Source organism: Lynx canadensis, chromosome F1 (genome assembly GCF_007474595.2).
Source record: "Lynx canadensis isolate LIC74 chromosome F1, mLynCan4.pri.v2, whole genome shotgun sequence".
NCBI classification, from domain to species: Eukaryota; Metazoa; Chordata; class Mammalia; order Carnivora; family Felidae; genus Lynx; species Lynx canadensis.
Window position 1 is genome coordinate 32,130,403 of NC_044319.2, and position 22,751 is coordinate 32,153,153.

A 22,751-nucleotide genomic window follows, 5' to 3' on the forward strand; every position below is an offset into this window, starting at 1 on the left:
TTCTAGACTCAGAAGAGAGACCTAGGCTTGAGGTATGAACATGAGGACCATCATGATCCAGGTGACAGTTAAAGCTGGGGGAAGACTGAGAAAAACCCAAGGAGAAATAGGAGGGTAAGAAGCAGTGAGGTCTAGGTTTGTGGGTTTGAGCCCTGTATTGGGCTCTTCACTGGTGGTGCAGATTCTCTCTCTCCTTCTCATAACCCTGCGTGCTCATGCTCTTCTCTCTCCCTCTCTAAATAAATAAATAACATTAAAAAAAAAAAAAAAAAAAGAAGCAACGAGGTCTAGAGCAGAGCCCCAAGGAATGCTAGTTTATCTGGGACATGTAGAGGAACCTGCGATGGATGGCCAACAGGGGAGGGTGGGATATCACAAAAGACAGGGAGAGAGGGAAGGAACATTTTCAACTGATACAGAACCAAATTTCACTGACTGGAAGACGCTATGGATTGTAAGACATGCCAATATTTTATGGCCCACTAGGACATAATGCTGGCAATTAAATGGTGATATGTCATTGATTATAAGACACAGTCTGATTTCAAACATAAAAAATGCTAGACAACTTAAATATATACTAGAATCCAAGAACTAGAATACGTTGAGGATTAAAATACATCTGTTATATGTATCAGGAAAAGAGCTTTATTGACTATGGCGCGAGTATCATTAGCGGGGTTTGGGGTCAGAAGTAAGATTAGAGTAGCTTGAGGAATGGAGAGAGATGGCTGTTAGTTCCAGGATGCTTCATAAATTGCAAAGATTTTCCAGAGTTCTGAACCAAGAGAGACACAGCAAGTAAGATAGACACCAGTCCAAGTATCACTTTTTTTTTCCTGATTAAGCTAATATCAGAGAATATGCTTTGTATCTGTGTCCAAGAAGGCTTCCCAATAGTACGCCCCAGAATTAGGCCTACCCTGGTGCTGATCAGCACAAGCCTACCCCCATGAGGGTCTGCCTGGCAAATCTCATGGCCTGGAGGCGCAGAGAAGGCAGGCAGATCTTGAAGAGACCAACGGGCTACCCACATGCAGATTCTCCTTCCAAACCCATCACTCAGAGGAGGAGAAGAGAGAGGCCAAGAGTGGGATGCATCTGGAGTTGCCTTTATGGAAGGAGGAGTGTAGAGACAGTATAAATAACATTATCAAGAAATTGAGCCATAAAAGATAGGAAAACATAGCCCAGACCAGCTAACTGCATTTCCAGCCATCCAGCTTCCCATTTAGAAAAATTGCCCATCTCATTCCTGTGTCTCAATTCTCTTGCCTCACCGTAGAAGGCCAGATCCTTTTTCTCCATGAGATCTCCATGGTCTTGTCTAAGATAACCTCCAACATATGTTGGGATTATGTTTTTTTAATGTAATTATTTTATTTTATTTTATTTTATTTTATTTTATTTTATTTTATTTTATTTTTTATTTAAATGCAAGTTAGTTAACATATCATGTAATAATGGTTTCAGGAGCAGAATTTAGTGATTCATCACCTACAAATAACACCCAATGCTCATCCCAGCAAGTACCTTCTTCCTTAATGCCCATCACCCATCTAGCCCATCCCCCTACCCACCTCCCATCCAGCAACCCTCAGTTTGTTCTCTGTATTTAAGAATTTCTTATGGTTTGCTTCCTTCCCTGTTTTTATGTTATTTTTCCTTCACTTCCCCTATGTTTATCTGTTGTTTCTTAAATGCCACATATGAGTGAGATCTTCTATTTGTCTTTCTCTGACTGACTTGTTTCACTTAGCATAATACATTCTAGTTCCATCCATGTTGTTGCAAATGGCAAGATTTTGTTCTTTTTTAAAAATGTTTATTTTTGGGAGAGAGAGTGCGCGAGCATGCATGCATGTGTGTGTGAGTGGGGGAGGGGCAAAGGGAGAGAACAGAGGACCCAAAGCAGGCTCCACGCTGACAGCAGTGAGCCCTGTGCGAGGCTCGAACTCACGAACTGTGAGATCATGACCTGAGCCCAAGTCTAGTGCTCAACCAACTGAGCCACCAGGTGCCCCAAGATTTCATTCTTTTTGATCACTGAGTAATATTCCAATGTATATATATATACCACATCTTCTTTATCCATTCATCAGTCGATGGACATTTGGGCTCTTTCCATACTTTGGCTATTGTTGATAGTGCCACTATAAACATTAGGGTGCATTTGCCCTTCGAATTAGCATTTTTGTATCCTTTGGATAAATGCCCAGTAGTGCAGTTGCTAAGTCAGAGGGTAGTTCTATTATTAATTTTTTGAGGAGCCTCCATACTTTTTTCCAGAGTGGCAGCACCAGTTTGCATTCCCACCAGCAGCGCAGAAGGGTTCCCCTTTCTCCACATCCTCGCCAACATCTGTTGTTGTCCGAGTTGTTAATTTTAGCCATTCTGATGGGTGTAACAGTCTTGGTATTATGTGTTTATCTGTTATACTTCACTGTTACACACTTGTAGGTGTTATCTCCTCACAGTCCAAGCCCCTTGTAGAGACCATGTCTTTTCCTTGTTATAACACCCCTTTCATCACTGGGACACTGCCTGGTCCATGATAGGTAGGGCTCAGATTGTTGCACTGGATTGGATTGTGTGCAAAGAGACACAACCTGAGGTAAGATGGGGGTAAGGTATAACCCCATCTTTGGGCACTCCCAATCTAATAGCTGCCTGGGAGAGAGAGTCAGAGAGTTCACATTGGACCTGGCATGTGACATTGGACTGCCACAGTTCCTGTGTGGGTTCCACTGACCAGGTTATACGGCTGATCCACACCAGCATCCTGTCTCTGATACAGAGATGGTTTGCTGAAGAGCATAATGATTGCAGTCCTTTGTACTAACTTCGTAAGAATGCAAATGATCCTTGAACATCTCTGAGCTCTCCTGACAACACCTAAAATGAGACCAAACCTTTCTAGAATGAGATGCACCTCTGAGAATGGGGTGACGTGCGTGCTTGTACCTGGAGCCTAGGCCTCCTGAACATCTCGAGGCCCTGCTTTCTTTGTTGGCAAAAGAAATCCAATAGAATGTGTTGTCTCAGCACCCAACCCCACACCACAATCAGATAAGACCTAGCACTTAGAGCTAAGGCTTTATTCCTAGTAGTATATTTTCACAACTTGGACGGGAAAGCAAATTGATGAGGTTTCCACTATGCCTGTTTGTATTTGATGTTCCTTCTCACTTCTCTAAACCGTCGCAGATGAAGCAGAGGTCACAGACTGCCAGCAGCATTTGTTTTTTCAGTAAGAGCAAAAAGAAGGGCATTGTGGCTTCATTACAGATAAAAGAAGGCAGCGTTTACAAGGTACCAAAACTTTACTTATCTAGTCTTCCCCGTGGTCTCTGATGACCCAAGGGAAATAACCATAGATACACGTGGGAGGATTAAGTATTCCAAAATAAGCTGGAAAATCTATACTTCATCATCTTTGGAGTAAGACACATGGGGGGTGCCCGTGGCAGCATCCCTGGCTGGTGTCTGGCCTAGTACACGGTGAGTTTTCAGCAGATCCTGGCCCGCTGGCCACACAGTCAGGGCTGGTCTGGGAAGTGGGTGGGTATCACCAAGGTATTTAGCTGAAGTCATTGGAGCTTTTGCCCTGAATGTGCTTCCAGAGCTCTATTGTCATGTTACTGCCCAATCCTTCAGACACGTGGAAGCCCACGCTTTTCCCTGCAGCAGGTGGAGAAAGCAGGTGTGGATATACCTTCCCCATAGAGCTCAACACATTGTACTGCCCCACTGGATGGTGTCATGGACTCCTGAATTGGCTAGGATGTGGGTTTAGCTGCTCCAACAGAAAAACCCAAGGTAACAGAAGCTTAGACAAGACAGAAACTTGTCTTTCTCTCATTCAGCAGTCCAGTATGGAAGGGCTAGCATGTCAACCTCATGGTGTTGGGCACCCTGCTTCCTTCTTGCCTGTTGCTTCATCCTAACTGGGTTGTCACCATGGCCTCCTGGTCCAAGAGAGCTCACATCCTTGTTCCAGCCACGAGGAAGGGAGGAGAGGGGAAGGGAAGACCCTAGATGTTGCACACATCCTCTCTGCAACCCCAGAGGTTTAACCAGAACTTGGACAAATGTCCACACCTAGATGCAGTGCAGCTTTTAATTCTGGTCATGTTTGTGCCCAGCTACCAGTCATGGCTTCCATTACCATAAGAGGACAGAACTGGTTTTGGAGAACACTTAGATTCGTAGGCCATAGCTCCTTAAAGTCAAAGCTGTCTTTGATATATCCTTTTTCCCATCACCTTGCGTGGTGCCTGATCAAGGTGGATCCCCTTAATTGTTGACTGGAAAAGAGGGTTGTTTGAAGGACTGAATGCAGAGGACAGCCCACTGGGAGCAGCGTGGAGACCACATGGCAGCTTGGGAAAAGCCTGTGGAGTCACGGGCAATTATTTAACCTCTCCGGAGCTCACTTTCCTCTTTTTAAAATGGGCCTGGTGATCCCTGTGGAATTTGCTTCTTGGGGCCATTAAGAAAACTCTTCTTGGGGCGCCTGGGTGGCTCAGTCGGTTGAGCGTCCGACTTCAGCTCAGGTCACGATCTCGCGGTCCGTGAGTTCGAGCCCCGCGTCGGGCTCTGGGCTGATGGCTCGGAGCCTGGAGCCGGCTTCCGATTCTGTGTCTCCCTCTCTCTCTGCCCCTCCCCCGTTCATGCTCTGTCTCTCTCTGTCTCAAAAATAAATAAAAACGTAAAAAAAAAAAAAAATTTTAAAAAAAGAAAAAAAAAAAGAAAACTCTTCTTTTATTGTGTCTGCTATTTACTGAGCACCTATTGTGTTCCAAGCACAGGGCTAGGGCTTTGTTCACATTAATTACATGTAAACCACACAACAACCCTATGAGGTGGGTATTATTATCCACATTGTTTAGCTGGGTAAGTTGAGACTGGGTGGGGTTTGGTAAGGTGCCCAGTGCCATTGGTTTATGTATGTACCCAACAGCTATTGAGTGCCTGCTGTGTGCCAGAGCCATTGCTGGGGATGTGGTGATTCCAGGTAGGAAGAATGTTTCCAGAGTACAGAGGGTACACATGATAGGGAGCCGCTCTGACCATGGTCAGGGAGGAGGTTGGGGAGTGTTTGGAAGCTTGAGCAGGAGTTATCCAGACTAGGGAGCACGGTGGAGGTCTGAGGTGGTGCTGGCAAGGCCTTGAGGTGGGCAGGGAGCCAGACATGGAGGGACCATAAGAACTGCAGTGTGGCCGGAAGGCAGAGAGTGAGCAAAAGAGGTGGCAGGAGCCCCCTCAAGCTCCTAGTCGGGCAGTCTGACCTGTCTGGCCCTGAGGCTTGTGTTGAGAGAGGATCATAAAATGCTTAGAAAACACGCTGAGGGCAGCACCAGGGGGCAGGGCTCGGCAATTTCTCTTTGTGTCTTCAAGATGTTTGAGGACCAAACAGGGGACCCAGAGGTCACATGGCTGCCTTATATGATGAATCTAGGACCTCTGAGAACTGCCCTTGTCCTCGTCCTCGTCCTCGTCCTCTTGGGCCGTACAGTCCAGTGGTGTGCACACAGTCTGCTCAGAGCTTGCCTGGAAGTATTTGTCCAGCCTGTCTTCCATGTCTCATAAGCAGAATTATTCCTAGGGTGGGAGACGGCAATGCCAGTCACCATCCTGATGAAGTGGGTGACAAGACACCTCTGGTCTTGAAATGGCTTGAGGGCAGAGGACCTCCTGATACTCCAGACAGGAGGAATATAGACAGTAGGGTGAGCTGAGGGGGCTGGCCCTCACTGCACCCCATGTTCTGGCACCTCTCTCAGCACCCTCAGCGTGGCTCCCAACAGCGTCATGAATCCAGGTCTTTAAATATTGATTCAGCAAGTTGGTGTCGCCCACTCAGTGTACAGAGTATGCAAGATGCTTAGGTGAGTTTGCAGCTGAATGAGGAGACCAGGCACTTTCCTCAAAGGATTGCAAGGTATACTGGCAACACTCACCTGTAGAGTTTGTCTTGCTAAAGGGTCATATGCAGTGCCTCAGAGCCTTTGTATGTGCTGTTTCCCCTCCCTGGACTCATCTCTGTACTACATCTTTATGCTGGTTAACTGTTCTCAGCTCAGACATCACATCTCCTTGAAAGCCTTTCCTCACCCCATGAGTTTGAACTGGACACCCCTCCTACATGCTATGCTGTCCTGTCACGTTAGAATTAGGCACTCAGCCCTGATACGTTATAGTCACTGGGGTCTCTGTCTCTCACTGCATCATGTCTATTGTCCCCCTACCATACCTCAGCTTCTAGAACAGTGCCTGCCAAAAGTTGCATGAATGACTGAATGAGTTCTTTCTAATTAGTTTGGATCTAGAAATGCTTGGTGATTTTAGAAGCAGATAATCGTGTATATGGCAGAATTATGTTTTGCTACTATAGGTTACCATTATGAGTGGTCCTTCTAAGAGTGCACAATAGGGAAAAGTGAAACAGCTGGAAATTTCAGTGTTGCTCTGACCCCTAGGGCCTGCTAAACTCAGCCTGTGTTTGAATAAACAGGGCCTCGGGGTGCCTGGGTGGCTCAGTCGGTTTAAGCGTCTCTTGACTTTGGCTCAGGTCATGATCTTGTGGTTCTTGAGTTTGAGCCCCACATTGGGCTCTGTGCTGGCAGTGTGGAGCCTGCTTGGGTTTCTGTCCCACTCTCTCTCTGACCCACCCCACTTTCTCACTATCTCCTCTCAAAATAAAATAAAAGTAATACAAAGAAACAAACAAACAGGGCCTTTTCTGAAGGGTTTCAAACTCAATTGTCAGTTTCAGAGCCGAATTGCTTTCCTGTGACTTTTTAACATTCGAGTAGGCTTTTGATCCTCCCAAGGACCCAGTTCCAGCACTGCTAGCATTTGCCCTGGTCACACCTCCCTTCGTGCCCACCTTCCATGCCTCTCCAAACTTCCTCACGTGGCTGTTCCAGCCTCTGCCCGTCATTAAGACCAATTATCTGCAGGGTCTTGGTTTTCTCCTGGGCTCCTCGCAGAGACCTGCCCTCCCTCTCCCTGTGCCTCCTCAGTCCTGTGTCCCACCTCCCACCTGTGTTTTATGAATGTTCTTCTGTCCCACATCTGTGCCCTATGGGGCTGTTTGTGTCCACTGCAAAAGTGGAGGTACAGTGAAGACAGCTGCACTGAAGTGTTGGGAGGGGGAGGAGGATTAATTATCACAGGGATGTTTGCTTGGAGTTTTTAATTAGACCGTCCTGCCTTACTTCCCCTCTTCATGCCTTTTTCTTTTCCCTAGCTCGGAACTTCCACTTAGAATGTATTTTAGAAACTTGGAACACTTAGGTTTTAACATTCTGCACCCAGGGCCTCAGTGGAATAAGTAAACCAATAAGCTGATTGCCTCAAGTAGTTTGATTGCCAAGTGCACGGGGGTAACTTTTGTTCTTCAGTGAATGATCATTTCACGCTAGGGAACAAGGGATGAATGTGAGTGTAGGGCTTGTCCAGCCTTCCTGATTCCTAACCCTGACCTGGGAAGTCATTATTCCCAGAGCTGTGTGTCGATTACAAGCAGCCTGCCAAATGCTCTGTATCCTTCCTTTTGACAGTTTCCCCCAGTGACATGTGTCATAAATACATTTCTCATTTGCCAGAATAGGTTTGGGTTTGTTTTGAATCTGGCGGGTCCTCCGACACCACATTCTTAAATCTCACTAACAGATCATTTATACCAAAAATGCTGCCTTGACAGGAAGAAAGATTGTGTGATTTTCAATGTGGGTTGAAAATCAAATCCAAGTTCTAACAACACTGAGACTTCCTGGACCCTACAGATTAATCGTGATTATCTTACCGTGAAATACTTTGGGTAGTAGGAACTACTCTCTACTTATTGTTTCTGTCAAACCTTTGATTGGAAAAGTTTTCACAGTAGGCATGTTGTCATTTCTAAAGATGCTTATAAATTTCATGGTGTGTCTCAACCATAATATGGTTGTCCTTTGTTTTAGGCAATAAGTGTGCCCCTGAAGAGTCATTTATAAACGGAATTTTTACAGATAAGTTCATATGTTAAATACACATGAGCAGCTATTATTTTACTTTCTGGGTTCTTTTATAATTGGAAAAACTACTCCAAACTTGTTTGAGAAGTGTAATGCTCATACATTAGATTTTGTTTAAATGAAGGACAATTGGGGCGCCTGGATGGCTCAGTCGGTTGAGCGTCCGACTTGGGCTCAGGTTATGATCTCACGGTTCATGAGTTTGGGCCCCACGTTGGGCTCTGTGCTGACAGCTCAGAGCCTAGAGCCTGCTTCGGATTCTGTGTCTCCCTCTCTCTCTGTCCCTCCCCTGCGCATGCGCTCTCTCTCTCTCTCTCTCTCTCTCTCTCTCTCTTTCTCTCTCTCTCAAAATAATAAATAAACATTTAAAAAATTAAGAAAAAATAAATGAAGGACAAATGACCCTTACATAAGGTGAGGGTTAGGGGTGCTGACACTCTGTACAGTTGAAAATCCATGTATAATAGGGGCATCTGGGTGGCTCAGTTGCTTAAGAGTCTGACTTCAGCTCAGGTCATGATCTCACAGTTTGTGGGTTCGAGCCCCACATTGGGCTCTATGCTGACAGCTCAGAGCCTGGAGCCTGCTTCAGATTCTGTGTCTCCCTCTCTCTCTGCCCCTCCCCTGCTCTCACTCTGGCTCTCTCTCAAAAATAAATAAACATTAAAAAATTTTAAAAATTAAAAAAAAAGAAAATCCATGTACAACTTTTAACTCCCACCAAACTTAACTACTAATAGCCTACTGTTGACCAGAAGCCTTAATGATAAAATAGTCAATTAACACGTAATACATATAGGATGGATTTTCTATCTTATATGTATAATATACTGTGTTATTACAATAAAGTAAACCAGAGAAAAGAAAATGTTATCAAGAAAATCATAAGGAAGAGAAAATACATTTTTGGTGGCATACTGTATTTATTGGAAAAAATCCACATGTAAGTGGTCCTGTGCAGTTCAAACCCATGTTCTTCAAGGGTCAGCTATACTCTTAATGAGAATCAGACGGTATTACCAATGGTCTTGTACTCTCAATTGTTCTGGCTTAGTTATACCACATCTCATCCCAATAGGAGATACAAGATTTGTAAATTCTACATTTTCGCACTGATACACAAAACACTCAGGAAAATCTGCTCCTGTGAGAACCACTCCTTGCTCTTTCTTGTCTCATTCTTTCAGGGAGGGATGTGGGGTGCTGCCAGCTCAGAGTTGGGGGTGATTTGTGATGTTTTGCTGAAATATTAAGTAACTTACTAAGTAATTTCTCACAGGCTTCTCAGCCCAGAGCTCCACAATTCTGTGTGTTCTCGTTACCTATTTCTGCATAAACTTCCCCTAAATTTAGTGGTGTAAGGAATTTGTCACTGTTTCTCACCATTCTGTGGGTTGTTTAGCCTAGTTGGTTGGCTCTGACTTGGGCTTTCTGCATGTGGCCTGCACACCAGTGTTGGCTGGGGCTGCGGGCATCCGAAGGCTTGATTGGTCTGATGGGCTAGCTGGGATGGCTTATTTAAGTGACTGGCAGAGGCTGGATGTCAGCAGAGAGCTCAGCTGGGCTGTCCACCAGAGCACTGATATGTGACCTCTTGCGTGGCTTATTCTTCTCAAAACGTGGTGGTTGGGTTCCAAGAATGGGCATCCTAAGAGTAAGTGTTCCAGGAGACCCAGGCTGAAGCTGCAAGGCTTCTTATGATCTTGCCTTAAAGTCCCAGTCACTTCTGTCACACTCAAGACAAGGGACTAAGGCAAGTTGAGAATCAAGGGGAAGGAAATTAGGGCTTGCTTCTTGATGGAAGTTGCAGCCTACAGATGGGGTCCATTTTTTGACTGTCCACCATACTGCGTGTTGGAAGAGCTCTCTCTAGAAGAATAAGATTACATAAAAATGAAAGGCATGGGAGGCATTGCAGCACAGTGAGGGGGGGGGCAGTTGTAGAATGCTTGCTATGCATGAACTAATGGCCAGCCTTGTTGGTTGGAACTCAGTACCAGGAAGCACACACTGAATGAGCCCATCTCCACAGAAGCTGGTAGCATCCCACAGAGAGAAGCATTCCCATGCAGTGGCCCCCACCCCAAAGTAACCCCCTCATAGTACAAATGATTGAAAAACACCTGGGAAGGGAATTGAACTAGCACAGTTTTAAAAGCACTTTTATCTAAAAATTTTTATCTACATCCTCATGTATGTGTCTTGTTGATACTGAGTCTGAAAAATGATTTTCATAAATCAGAAGTATACATTGCCACACAAACACATAGGTAACTGTGAAGTAATGTGTCTAGTGCACTTGATTTCCAGCTCATGCTGTGGAGGTGCTTGGAGAAGGCTGTGCCCCTGGAGTACCTTATATATAAGAATGGATACTTTGGCATTTGAGAAAAGATCGAGTTCTGTCCAGGTGCTTGGGAGTCTAATTGCCTCCTTGGCCTGAATGAGGAAAACACTTGCCTGTTAATCATATGGAGTCATGGGTACCCAGGTTCCTGCAGAGAAGTGTGGCTGGTCTGGATACATAGGCCAACAACCCTTGAGGGTTGTGAGAGTTACTCTCTACCCTCGTAGCCTTGTTTATTGCCCCCGGAATAGTCCTCTCCAGCTCCCTGAAGATTCAAATTTGTGTTTATCTGTGCTGAAAACTTAGAGGCAAGATAAACAACATTTCAAGCCATTTATAACCAGAGGCTGTGCTGGGAAGGGATTGGGCTTTCCATTAGACATATGTCAAAATGTTGGACTTTGGGAAAGATAGGGAGAATATCTCTAGATGTGAAAAGCAGGTGATTAAAAGAGATTGATACAAGTTTGATCCAGAAGATGGTTATGTGGGATTAGTACTCTGTTGACTTACTAAATATCCTCTTGTGGAATGCCAGGCATGGAGGGTCCTGGAGATGCCAAGTGTATGGGGCCCATGTTTTTATAGTAGAAGGAGGGCCTTTGGCAAGGGTGAGGAACATGGAAGGAGGTGGGGGAGAGAGGGTGAGGAATGAGACACCATGCAAACATAAGCCTTAGGGCAGTGGACGGAGTATGGGAGAGAGTGAACTCCACCCTCGCCTGCCTTTTTCCACGCGGATCATCCTAAACAGAGGAGACCTCTCTTGATCTTCAGCTCCTGATGGACAGTCCACACCTTCTCCATACTAGTCACCTCTCAGTCAGTCGCATGAATGGAGATCCATAATTCAGCCTGCTTCCTTACTTCTCTTTTGCCTGCACATATTGACAGAACTCCTGTTAGGTGCCAGACACTGTGTGACGTGGAGGGAACTCTCCTATTGGGAGTTACACAGCAAACAAGGAAACAAATGATGTAGTTATAGATTATGATTGGCGTTTTGGGGAAATGGGGGTGTGATAAAGAATAATAGGATGAGCACTGGGTGTTGTATGGAAACCAATTTGACGATAAATTTCATATATTGAAAAAAAATTTTAAAAAATGCAAATCTCTCAAAAAAAAAAAAGAATAATAGGGAGTTCCCCGTTTGGATAGGCTGTTCAGGAGGTAACTAACAGTCAATGACCCTCAAGTCATTGGTTAAACTTTGACATGTCTTATACAGTATTTTAAAGTTCCTTAAGTTACGTGTTGTTAAGGTTCAAAGTAAAACCTGTGGTTTTTTTTTCCTTTTCTGAGCCTAAGTTGTAGAATGCCAAATGGACAACAATTTGGGGAGACAAAGGGAAGCCAACCTGGATGGCCAGACGTCTTCTGGCTGACACTTTCTTCACCACCACTTTCTCTCCCTAGGGAAAGGAGACGTGTTTGGAGATGTGTTCTGGAAGGAAGCCACCCTTGCCCAGTCCTGTGCCAATGTTAGGGCCTTGACCTACTGTGACCTGCATGTGATCAAACGGGATGCCCTGCAGAAAGTGCTAGAATTCTACACAGCCTTTTCCCACTCGTTCTCCCGGAACCTCATTCTCACCTACAACTTGAGGAAGAGGGTAAGCTGGCAGTTTTGGTTTCTTTTCTATCAAGAACAGTCTCTGTGCACTTAAGATAACCACACAGGCGGGAAAAGTCCTTTCGCGGTTTATTTAAGCGGAGCAGTGGTTCTGTGCATGGCTTGCTCTTCAGAGCTTTTGCTATGAAATAAGGGAAACAGGAATGTTGCTAGATTAAAAAGATGGATTAACTTTGCTGCAGAAGGGGTTGGTTCATGAGTGTGTCCGTGGGCTTTTCCCCAGCAATATCTACACCTTCTGGCCTTTTGAAAAGATGAGCAAAAAATGAGGTCATTAAGCATAAGAGACTCTTAAAAACTGAGAACAAACTGAGGGTTGATGGGGGTGGGAGGGTGGGGAGGGTGGGTGACGGGTATTGAGGAGGGCACCTTTTGGGATGAGCACTGGGTGTTGTATGGAAACCAATTTGACCATAAATTTCATATATTGAAAAAAAAATAAAATTAAATTTAAAAAAAGATGAGGTCATTAGTCAGAAAAGTGACTGACTGGGGCTACTTAATTCAAATAAACTGAACTCTCCTTGGTGACTAGGACTCACTAAATGGTGTGAGACCATTTGCCAGCTGATAATAATAATTTTTAAAAGCTATGAAGATGATTCAGTTGGGCCCAGAAAATCAGAAAGGTATGGAATCTGATTGCCTAGAGAGTATCTTGTATACACCTGCTGATTTAAGGGTTTGAGAAATGAGCCGTTTTAAGACCCAGAGAAGAGTTCTGGTCTGAAATGGTTTCTTTCAACCCTCAGATCATCAGGTTCCATCTGCCTCTGTGAGGACTAAACTATTCGTCTTGTACTCTTTAGGTTTTTCATGACCGACTTTCTTGCACTTCATCTATCTCTTTTAGTTAACAAGGTAGCTCTGACCCATAGAAACCGCCTGTAGGGATTATCATAGGAATCTTTCAACAAATGACCTCATAACCTTTCCTCCAAAACTGTTCCTCTTCTTATGGTCCTTTCCTCTGTTGACATTATATCACCCTGGGGTTCCAAGTTAGAAATGCTGGCATCATGGTCGATGCTTCTTCCCAGTCTCCCATGTCTCAGGTTACTCCTCAAATCCTTTGAGTTCCACCTAAGCTCTCAAACCTGGGTCCACACTCTACTTCCATCCTTGGGGCTCTCCCTGAGCTCTTGGGACACAGCACCCGGATGCAGACCTTTCCTGTTTCTGGCACCATGCAACAGGCTCCCGCTTGTATCTGTCCTCGACATGGCACTTCCTCCTTTGGCCGATCCTATGACCTTAAAAACAAATGGGATCATGTCCCTTCCTTTGTAAAGACTTTTTGCCCTCAACCTAACTTTAGGATAATGTCTGTATGCTTCAGCATGGCTTGTGTGGCTTTTCACGTCTGGCCCTGACTTAACTCCCAAGCCAAAACCTCAGCCACTCTTGCCATGCCCACTGCTACCACCCCGAACACTCCCACCATGAGGACTCTGCACAGCTCTGCAAGCACCACACCCTTCAGAGCCCTGGGCGTCCTCAGCCAGGCATTCTTTTTTCTCCTTCTCTGTGTGACAAGTGCCTACTAACCCTTAAGACTACTGAAATGTTTACTCATCCACTCATCAAACCCAGTACACACCAGCTGAATGAGACTAGACATATAAAGCTGAATAACACTCAGTTCCTCGTTTCCAGGAACCTAAAGTCTAACAGAGAAGATCAACACAGGAAGGATAAATGTAGTACCGGAGGCTAAGTACAAGAAGTATGATTTATATAAGCTATTGTGGGAGCAGTTTAAGCCAAGGCACAGAGAAAGGAATCAGCCTTTTGTCTTTCAAGTTACTTGTACAAGGTTCCAAAGGCCTATTACCTGGTTACCCCTAATATATGCTTGTGAGTCCCTGCTCAGAGGCCCAAGAGGGCAAGGCCTGGGTACCTGGGTAGCCCCAGTGCCTAACCCAGTACAGAGGATTAATAAACATTTGGCTTGCCAAGAGATAGAATCTCTAGGCCTCAGTTTCCACATCATACAATGTGAGGTTGTGGATTGTTTTTATGGTTCTGTGATTTGAATGCTGGCCATTTGAATTCTCATCGGGAATGGGCAGTGGTGTTGAAGTGTGCATTCACAGTTCTTATTTGTTCATTTGGGAACGTGGAATGCTTGCTAGTGGTACTTTTAGCCACGTGGATTCTTCTAAAGTCTATTTTTTTACAATTTTTTCCTTCTTTTTATGAGAGGAAGTTGATTATAATCAGCTTTCGGTGCTGCTGATAATATAGGTTGAAAAAAACACAGTTTGGGTTATTTGGAGTAGTAATCATTTTGGAATAATTGTGGATCAAATAAATCTGTCTTATAAAAAAAAAAACAAAAACAGAAGTGCCTCTGTGGTCAGACTATCTTCATAAGTACAGAATGCTTGACTGCTCTTGCGGAAGGGAAGACTCGAGGGTGGCATTTCAGAAAGGCTGTCATGGAGGAAGATTAGGTGGGGTCTGTATGGACACAAGGTGTAGAGGGAGCATCCAAGCTGTAGAAGATATGAGGAAGATCAGGTGGTCCTTAAGGTATTTAGACATTCCCTAGATACCCCTCAGAGATATTGCAGAGGGCCCTGAGGCATCTAATGGAGAGTCACATTAGTTGACCTTCAAATGTCTTTCCAATCGCAAATGCCTCTGAGTCTGGCACAATTTTAGTGAGGTTCTTTACAAGAAGAGGTAGCCATTCTTTTTCTTGGAAAAAAGAGGCTGTCATGTTTTGGTGTTGCCATTGTAATCTCTCATTGTGTCCTTCTGAGAATTAATTCATAGTTACATAGGGCATAGAAGACAAGAACATTACATGCATGAATTATTCTTGTAGCTATTTTTTTTCTGGCAAAGTGAAGTGTATTCTTGTGGCTGTTTCTATCTTGGCAAAATTGAGTGTTATTTGCAAAGATTCCTGAGAACATAGTGCCTTTGACATCTGTTTGGGGAGTTGTTTGGTTCTGTCGACGTCCTCTAGTGCACAGCAAAAACTCTGAGCTGGAAGGTGCGTCAGTGGCCATCCAGTATCCCCTCCATTTTCCTACCACCCTCATTTCACAAATATGACCTTTTATAGAAAGGTCACAGAGCTGTGTCAGTAATGAAAGAATTGGAGCCAGAAATGACTTATCGCCCAGGCCTCTTGCTGATGGGCCTCTTGCTGATTCTCACAGCTTCGTGGCCTCCCCTGGCCTCTGCATTCTAAGCCTCGTCCCTTTTTCCCTGAATCCATGTGTGTGAGCACCGCCCAGCTCTCTGCACTGCTGTTGGGACCCAACTCAGGAAGGGACATGTCACCTTCCTCTATTTCCTCCAAAGACGCCAGAAGTCATAGGCAAGGATGAAAGAGGCACGACCCTGAAGCCAACCCTGCATTTTGACCTTTGGATTTCCTTGCCTATGGGCACTGAGCCAGATGAGACCTGGGTCTGTGTCCCACCTCTGCCACTTAATGCTTCTGCAAGTCATAAGTGCTTCCTCAACTGTAAAATGAGGATGATGAGAAGTTCTACCTCGTAGGATAATTGTGAGGATTAAACAAGATAATACCAGCAAAGCTCACACACAGGATCTCACACAGTACAGGCTCAGTTACATTGTGGGTTATTATTTTGTTTTACCCACTTGACACCCTACTTCACTCTACTCTTTATTATCTTGTGCCTTTTGGAAAATAAAAAGAAGGAAGCTTGGGGTGCCTGGGTGGCTCAGTTGGTTAAGCGTCCAACTCTTGGTCTTGGCTCAGGTCATGATCTCATGGTTCGTAGGATCGAGCCCCATATCAGGCTCTGTGCTGACAGTTCAGAGCCTGCTTAGGATTCTGTCTCTCTCTCTCTGCCCCTCCCCTACTTGTACTCTCTCTCTCTCAAAATAAATAAACTTAAAAAAAAAAGAAGGCAGCTCTTCTGCCTTTGCTTATATAGGGTACTCACTCTGCAGAATGTTCTGTGGGGCAGGTGTTATTCCAGGGTTCTCTGTACCTCCTGCAGCTGCTCTGGAATGCTGACATGGTGCTTGGCTCCTGCCAGTAGAGAGGTCAGCATTCCCTCACTATTTTCGCCAGTTTCATTCATGGAGGGAAAAATTAGGCCATTCTGACATCTTAAGTCAGCCAGGGAGTCAGGATTTTTCCAAGAGGAAAGCACAGCAGCCTTGTTTCCTCTAAGGGAGGTTGCATGTGGTTGTCCATGAAAAGAAGGGGGAGGAAGAGCCTTCCTCCTCCCAGACCCTTGGCACTCTGGGCTGAAGGCTCTCCGGGAATTTTCCTCAAGGCCCTGAGTGGTCTTTTTTCTGCAATCAGAGCTTTGCACAATACTAATAGTAACATTATTACCCACTCCTGATATTGTGCAAGCTGCAAGTTACGTCCCAAAGTTGGTATGTGTTTCATGTCCGTTTATTAAATCCTCAGAATAACGCCATGACATTATAGTACCAGTCCCGTTTCTCCAGGGAATAAACTAGGGCCCTGTGACCCTGTGGAGAAGAGAATCACTTCTCCAAGGTCACCCAGCCAGTAGGTGGCAGGTTCCAAACTCTGCACGTGCTCCTGCTGCTAAGCAGCATCGCATCGTCCTGTGCAGCTTCTCCCATGCTGGCATTCTTTGGCTTCTGCTTTCTCCCAGTTCACTGACCTTTCAGGGGTGGAACAGAGTGTCTCCAAAGTATCTTCACTATCCCCCAGCACACTCAGAAATCTGTACAGTAAATCCCAGTCTGGGGACACAAGATGTTCCCCCCAACAGAGTGACAGCCACACCACAGCCGGGGTGTGTGGGAGGCATAGCACACCTCCCTTTGGTTAAACAGCAGGCTACGCAGGCCATGATATTAGTAACTTACGAAACAGAGCACCCACTTTGGGGCTAGGGACCTAGGTTTGAATCCTGGTTTTGACTACTGACCAGCTGTGTGCTCTTGTGAAAGTTCCTAAACTATTCTAGGCTCATCTGTAAAAAGAGTCTAATAAAAGTCTCTCCTAATTAGGTTTATTGAGAAGATCACATGCATTACAACAAAACAGTGACATAGTACCTGTAGGAACTGCTCAATACCTATTTATACCTTCTCCTTCCTGCAGCCCATTTTTTCTCTCTGCCTTTGGTCTCAGAAGTTCTGAGTTGATGCTTTGCTCCCCTTTGTTTATAACCAGACCCTTTCTTTAATCAGTGTCTCACTTGGGCTCTACTGTCCTTTCAACCTGGGATGAGGGTTCCTTTCCCAGGTGCTAGCTAGGAGATTGGGTCTTCCTGCTCATCATTAGGACAGTAGGGAAAATGTCTCACAATTAAATGATGTATTGTAGACAAGCAATTAGGTAATTAACAGCAGTCAGTGCATGGGATAATTGGCATGTAGGTAATTGGTAGGGTGGTTCTCATTCTCTGTGCGTGGGGCTTTATTTTTAAAGCCAATGTTGTTGTGGTTTTGAGTATGTTTTGTGTAGTGTTTGCCTATGATAATTTGTTCCAAGATAGATTTTTCTTAGCTTGATAAGGTCCCAACCTAGTGAGTTTGGAAGGAGCTGAGACTGTAGTTACTGGTGGCTTCAAAGCAGGGGCCTACTAATAATGCCTGTTTTCTAAAACTGAGGTTGCCATAGTGAACTATCTTGAATACTATATGTGCTTTTCAACACCCCCTCCCCCACACACACACAACACCTCGTAACCAAAGGGCATTTTCTTCTGGAGCAGAGAAGGTGAAAGCATTGGAGGCTTGGAAAAAGAGCTCTGCTCAGAACTGGTGTTGGAAAGCCTCTGTTTTCTTTCTGCACAAATTCTTGTGGAAGGTGATAAGATGGAAAGATCAAAAAGCCAGGTGCTTGGAAATATATCCCCTTTCCCACTGAATCATCACAGCCTAAGTTTTAAAAATGATCTCTACATAGCCCATATATATATTTTTTGTCATTCTTCCATAGTGAGGGCTTCTGTGGAATTAAAATCATCCATTAGACTGTCAAGCTATAAAGATAATAAAATCAGGGTTTTGGAATCAGGGTTGGGGAAGGGATAGGTCATGTGAGTGGTAAGACCACAGTTCTTTCAGGAAAACAACATAAAAATCAAAGCCAAGTCCCTTTTCCCTCAAGAGGATCAGGGGATGATGTTAGGGACCTGTGTAGACTTCCATGGATCCTTAGGCATTCTCCCTAGTGCTCCCAAAACACATAGCAGACCCCCATCATGATCCCTGGGGTGTGGGAGAAAACGAAAATGCTCCATGCTTTGTTATGAATCAGCTTGAAATGCAGCTGGTTTGGGTATATGTGGCCATTTCCAAGGAAGCAATAAAGTTCTGGAATGAATGTGATCTTTGAAACTAGATCACTGTATCTGGGCTCAGCCACTTGCTAGCTGGGGGTGAGGATGCAGGAGGAGATTGAACAACTATAGCTATTCCTGTTTTGTGGATTCATACTATCTACCCCAAAAGGTAGCTTTGGGAAAGATAATCGTGGGCCAGCCACAGTGCCTTACACATAGCAAGTGCACAGTCAAGTTACTTTCCTTCCATTATCCGTGGGAATGAGGGTAGCAGAGTGAAGAAGGAGAGCAGGAGTCCTAATAGTGTGGCTCATAGAATAAGCATATGGAGGCAATAGAGACTGATGGTTACAGATGTGGACTCTAGAGTCAGAGTTCTTGGGTTCAAGTCTTGGCTCTCCTTAGTGACCTTGGGCCAGTAACCCAACCTCCCTGGGCCTCAATTCATTCATTTATAAAACAGGAATAATAGTAGTACCTTAGAAGGGTACTTTGTCAGAGCAAGATCTCAGTGTATGTGTTGCTCTCACTATTGTTATTGTTGAGCTTAGCTTTTCTGGAAATGAAGAGATGCCATCAAGTGCTAAAAGTTTTAAAAGGAGAGTAGGGGCTGAAATTTAACACCTAGAAATCTCCCAGACAGATGATTTCAAGATCTGTGCCTAGACCTCTCAGGTAGTACCAAAGGAACAAGTGATTCATCGGTGAGGTTTGGTAAAGAATGGCTCCGTTGGACTCATCACATATCCTGACTTCCTCCTGTGACAGAATGGATAGAGGGAATGGTAGAGTCTAATGTGGAGAAGGTGCTGGGGGAGGGAAGTCGTAACTTATCTTAAGCCTTATCAATCCTGATGCACTATTACATAGTGTGTTTACCACAAGTTAAAAAAAAAAAAAAAGATCTGTCCAAGTTCAGAGAACCATAAGGCCAATGCATTCCTTTGGAGAGTAATGTACCTGCCTAATATTTTCTTAGAAACGTGTGATTGACTTGTAATAAATAGGGGAGTACTAATGAGTCCCAGATCATGGGTTCAGTCCTCAGGTGAGCAAGCTGGCTTCCTGAGGTCTCAGATGCTTGGTCTAGCATTTTGCACATTTATTTGCCCCCTGAATAGTTTTTGAATTCCACCTGCAAATTTCTACTATCTACTATAATATACCTATTAACATCTGTCAGAGCAGGTGTTTTACAGAACATCTCTCGGAAACAGGGACTAGATTGTCTTTAATGTCTCTTCTGTTTTACATGGTCGGTGACCTGTAGAATAGACAGGACTTGTCTGGGAAACATCAAGAAGCCAAAGAGAACTCCAGCACAGTGGGAATCCTGGTCCCTCGGTCCTCAGTGAAATCCCAAGCAGAGATTGTGGGCAGACTCTACCAGCTTTCTGAACATCCCCCTGAACTCAGCTTTCCCCCCTCACCTCTCAGGGGCCCAGTGGCTCATCCATTTCCAGTGTGCAGTCAGCCTTGTTGGCAAAGAGCAGTTTGTCCTTGGTTTGGCAGTGCACGTGCTAATAAAAGGCTGCCGACAGATGTTTTCTCCCTGGCTTCACTAGTCCCTTATTGGCCCAGTCAAACTTCATGTTTTGACCCCATCTGCCATGTTTCTGTGCTTCCTTGTTCCCATTTAAGTCCTCCTTCCACTCTTAAAAATTTGCGCTTTGGCTTTGAACGTGTTCTTATACATCTTGCCAGTGAGTCATGGAGGTTTTTATTCTAGCCTGTGCTTTTAGTAAGTGGAGAGTTAGGATTTCAACCCAGGTGACCTGTCATAATAATAACTACCTTCTAAGATGTTAGATTAGTGGAAGCAAATGTTAGTTCAGCCCCTTCCCCCCCCCCCAAGGGGGCTTTGAACATCTGCGTCAGGAGCTCACACACAAAATCTAACCCAGTCCAGATGTCCATGTGGATGGTTTCTGGTATAATGTGTGTCACAGACCCACCCAATTTTGGTGCTTCTCATTGCAAACTTTGCTGGTTGCAATTTACTTGTTACTAGTATCGCTTACTGGTTTGTCCTTCCTATATTTAATTTAGGCTTCTAGAGTGAAATTCTAAATCCACGATGGGGCCCTGACTCCATATAGCTTCTCTTTAATCTCTCTAGGGTAGGTGAGACCCCCCTGTCTTTTGATCCAGTAAGTATCAGTCACCTTCTCTTTGTAGGTCTTATCATGCTTCCAATTAACTGTTCACTGTAGGTCTTCCTTTGCAGTCTAGAAGCTCTGTAGGGGCTAGACCTTGTCTGCCTGATTTACCTCTCTTTCCTGATTAGCTCTCTTAGAGCTTGGTACAAAGCAAGAATTCAATAATTAAATGAATGAATGAATGAATGAATGAATGAGTGGACCAAACAACCATCCATCCAATCAACAAATGATCATAAAAGTACACCAGCCGATATTGGGCATGTGCCCCCTTCTTGTTATATTGTTTTTTTTTAATGTTTATTTCTTTTTGAGAGAGAGACAGACAAACAGAGAATGACCAGGGGAGGGGCAGAGAGAGAGGGAAACACAGAATGTGAAGCAGCTCTAGCTGTCAGCACAGAGCCCAGCGTGGAGCTTGAACGCATGAACTGTGAGATCATGACTTGAGCTTAAGTCAGATGCTTAACCAGCTGAGCCACCCAGGCGCCCCAGTATAAGTTTTTAAAGCCTTGACTATGAGATAGTTTAGAGATGTCTCCTTCTGTCTGTCTCTGAAACTTTGCCATTATATCCCATCTCATCCCTCTCCCATTTTCTCTTTCCCAGGCCCTGAGTATCGAGGTATCTCAGCTTCTACAGGTACCACTGATGCCAGCATAAGATAATAATAATCACCCCCATTTATTGAGTGTTTCCCAGGCCACCTATGCACTAATGCATTTGTATGCATTATCTCATTAAGATGCTGAGGAAACTGAGGCTCAATTAGGTTAAATAATTTTCCATGGATCCAGTAAGCTAAATGGAGCTGGAATTTGAGCCCAAGTCTGGCAATCACCAAGACCATATTCTTGCTTTTATGCCCCTCCTGAAAATGGAGACCCCACCTCACTAATCTGGGGTTAGCAGCCCCAGAGGAAGCAGAGCCTTGTGAAGCAAGTTTAAGTCCATCATGAGAAGCCAGAGGAATGACCTTCAGCTCTGGGTGCCAGCTTGACTGGAGCTGTGGACCTGGTCAGGCCCCTGAAGATCAGGCCAAGGCCAAAGTCATCCAGGGCTGCGGAGAGGCCTTAACAGCAGAATGGGTATAGGGTAGCAATGAGGCTAAGGCCCTTTCTAGCCCAGAAGTAGTTAGCAAGGGCTGTGAGGAGGAGATTTTGAGATGGGTATTGATCGGGGGGGGGGGGGTAGAATTTACCTGACTGGGAGAGAAATATTGTCCTTTGCAGGTACCCCTGTGCCTCATTGTGGGCAGGGCACAGATGGTCAGTTAAATGGCTGATACTTAATCAGGAAGGTGTCTGTGGAGAACAGTGAATCTGTTACTAATCGGTAATAATGTGAGAGGGCCTCCTGAGGGAATACACTGGCCAGTTTCCCCACTCCCCAGGTTTTTTTCTTGCTCATTCCCCACCTGGTTTTGAGGACTCCAGAAGGGAATTGTTCCAGACTCACAGGGTACGGCAGCTTCAGCATCAGGGTTTGACTTTTCTGGAGGTGCCTAGAGACCCCAGGGAAAAGTGGACCAACACAGGGGGCATGATGCTTTCTGGGGCCTGAGTGAGCTTGACATCTCTTCCATGCACTTCCCACCACACCTGCTGATGTTATAGGAGCCTGGCAGCCCCTCAGACCTCTCACTTTTCAGGCTTTAAAATCCACCTGACTGTCCCCGGGTGGCCTGTAGTAGCAAAAGCCAGCAGATTTTCCATGACAGGTTTAATTTTTAAAAAGCCCCTTGCTACAGGCAGCATGTGGAAGATGGTGCCTTATCCCTCAGAGATCAATTTGCAGATAGCTCCTGCATTCTGCTGCATTTCCCAGCGCACTTGTTGCAAATGCTTAAACCAGACATGAAAACCCATGGTTCACAGGGTATGAATTTCTAAAAGAGGATACTTGTTCATATTATGGCGCCTAAAATCCTGCCTTGCTTAGGCTGGAGCACATCACACATTTGGCACTTCCTGGAGGTGTGGCGTGAGAATGTGTCCTAACCCTGTCGGACCTCTGTAATCATCTGGATGAACAGAGAAGTGAAGCTCGGTCCCAGTGACTAGAAGCAGGGTGAGGACTTCCCCAGGCATGGGACAAATCCAATGGCAGGTGGCAGGGGGTGGAAGAATAACATGGAAAAGGAACAGAACACCTGTGAGCATAAGAAATGGCATCGGATACTAAAAATCCTCAGTGGTGGATGTTCACTGGACTTGTGATCATTTTGCAATGTATACAAATATCGAATCATTGTATCGTACACCTAAAACTAATAGAATGCTGTGTGTCGATTATATTTCAATTAGCCTGACAAAG

General features: G+C 44.9%; 1 protein-coding gene across 1 annotated transcript in view; it reads left to right on the forward strand.

Moving 5' to 3' along the window:
- Positions 1-22,751, forward strand: part of KCNH1 (potassium voltage-gated channel subfamily H member 1) — a 387,521-nt gene that overhangs the window by 287,347 nt on the left and 77,423 nt on the right. Inside the window, 1 exon segment of the mRNA XM_030302755.1 lies at positions 11,791-11,987. Coding sequence (XP_030158615.1) covers positions 11,791-11,987 — 197 coding nt within the window.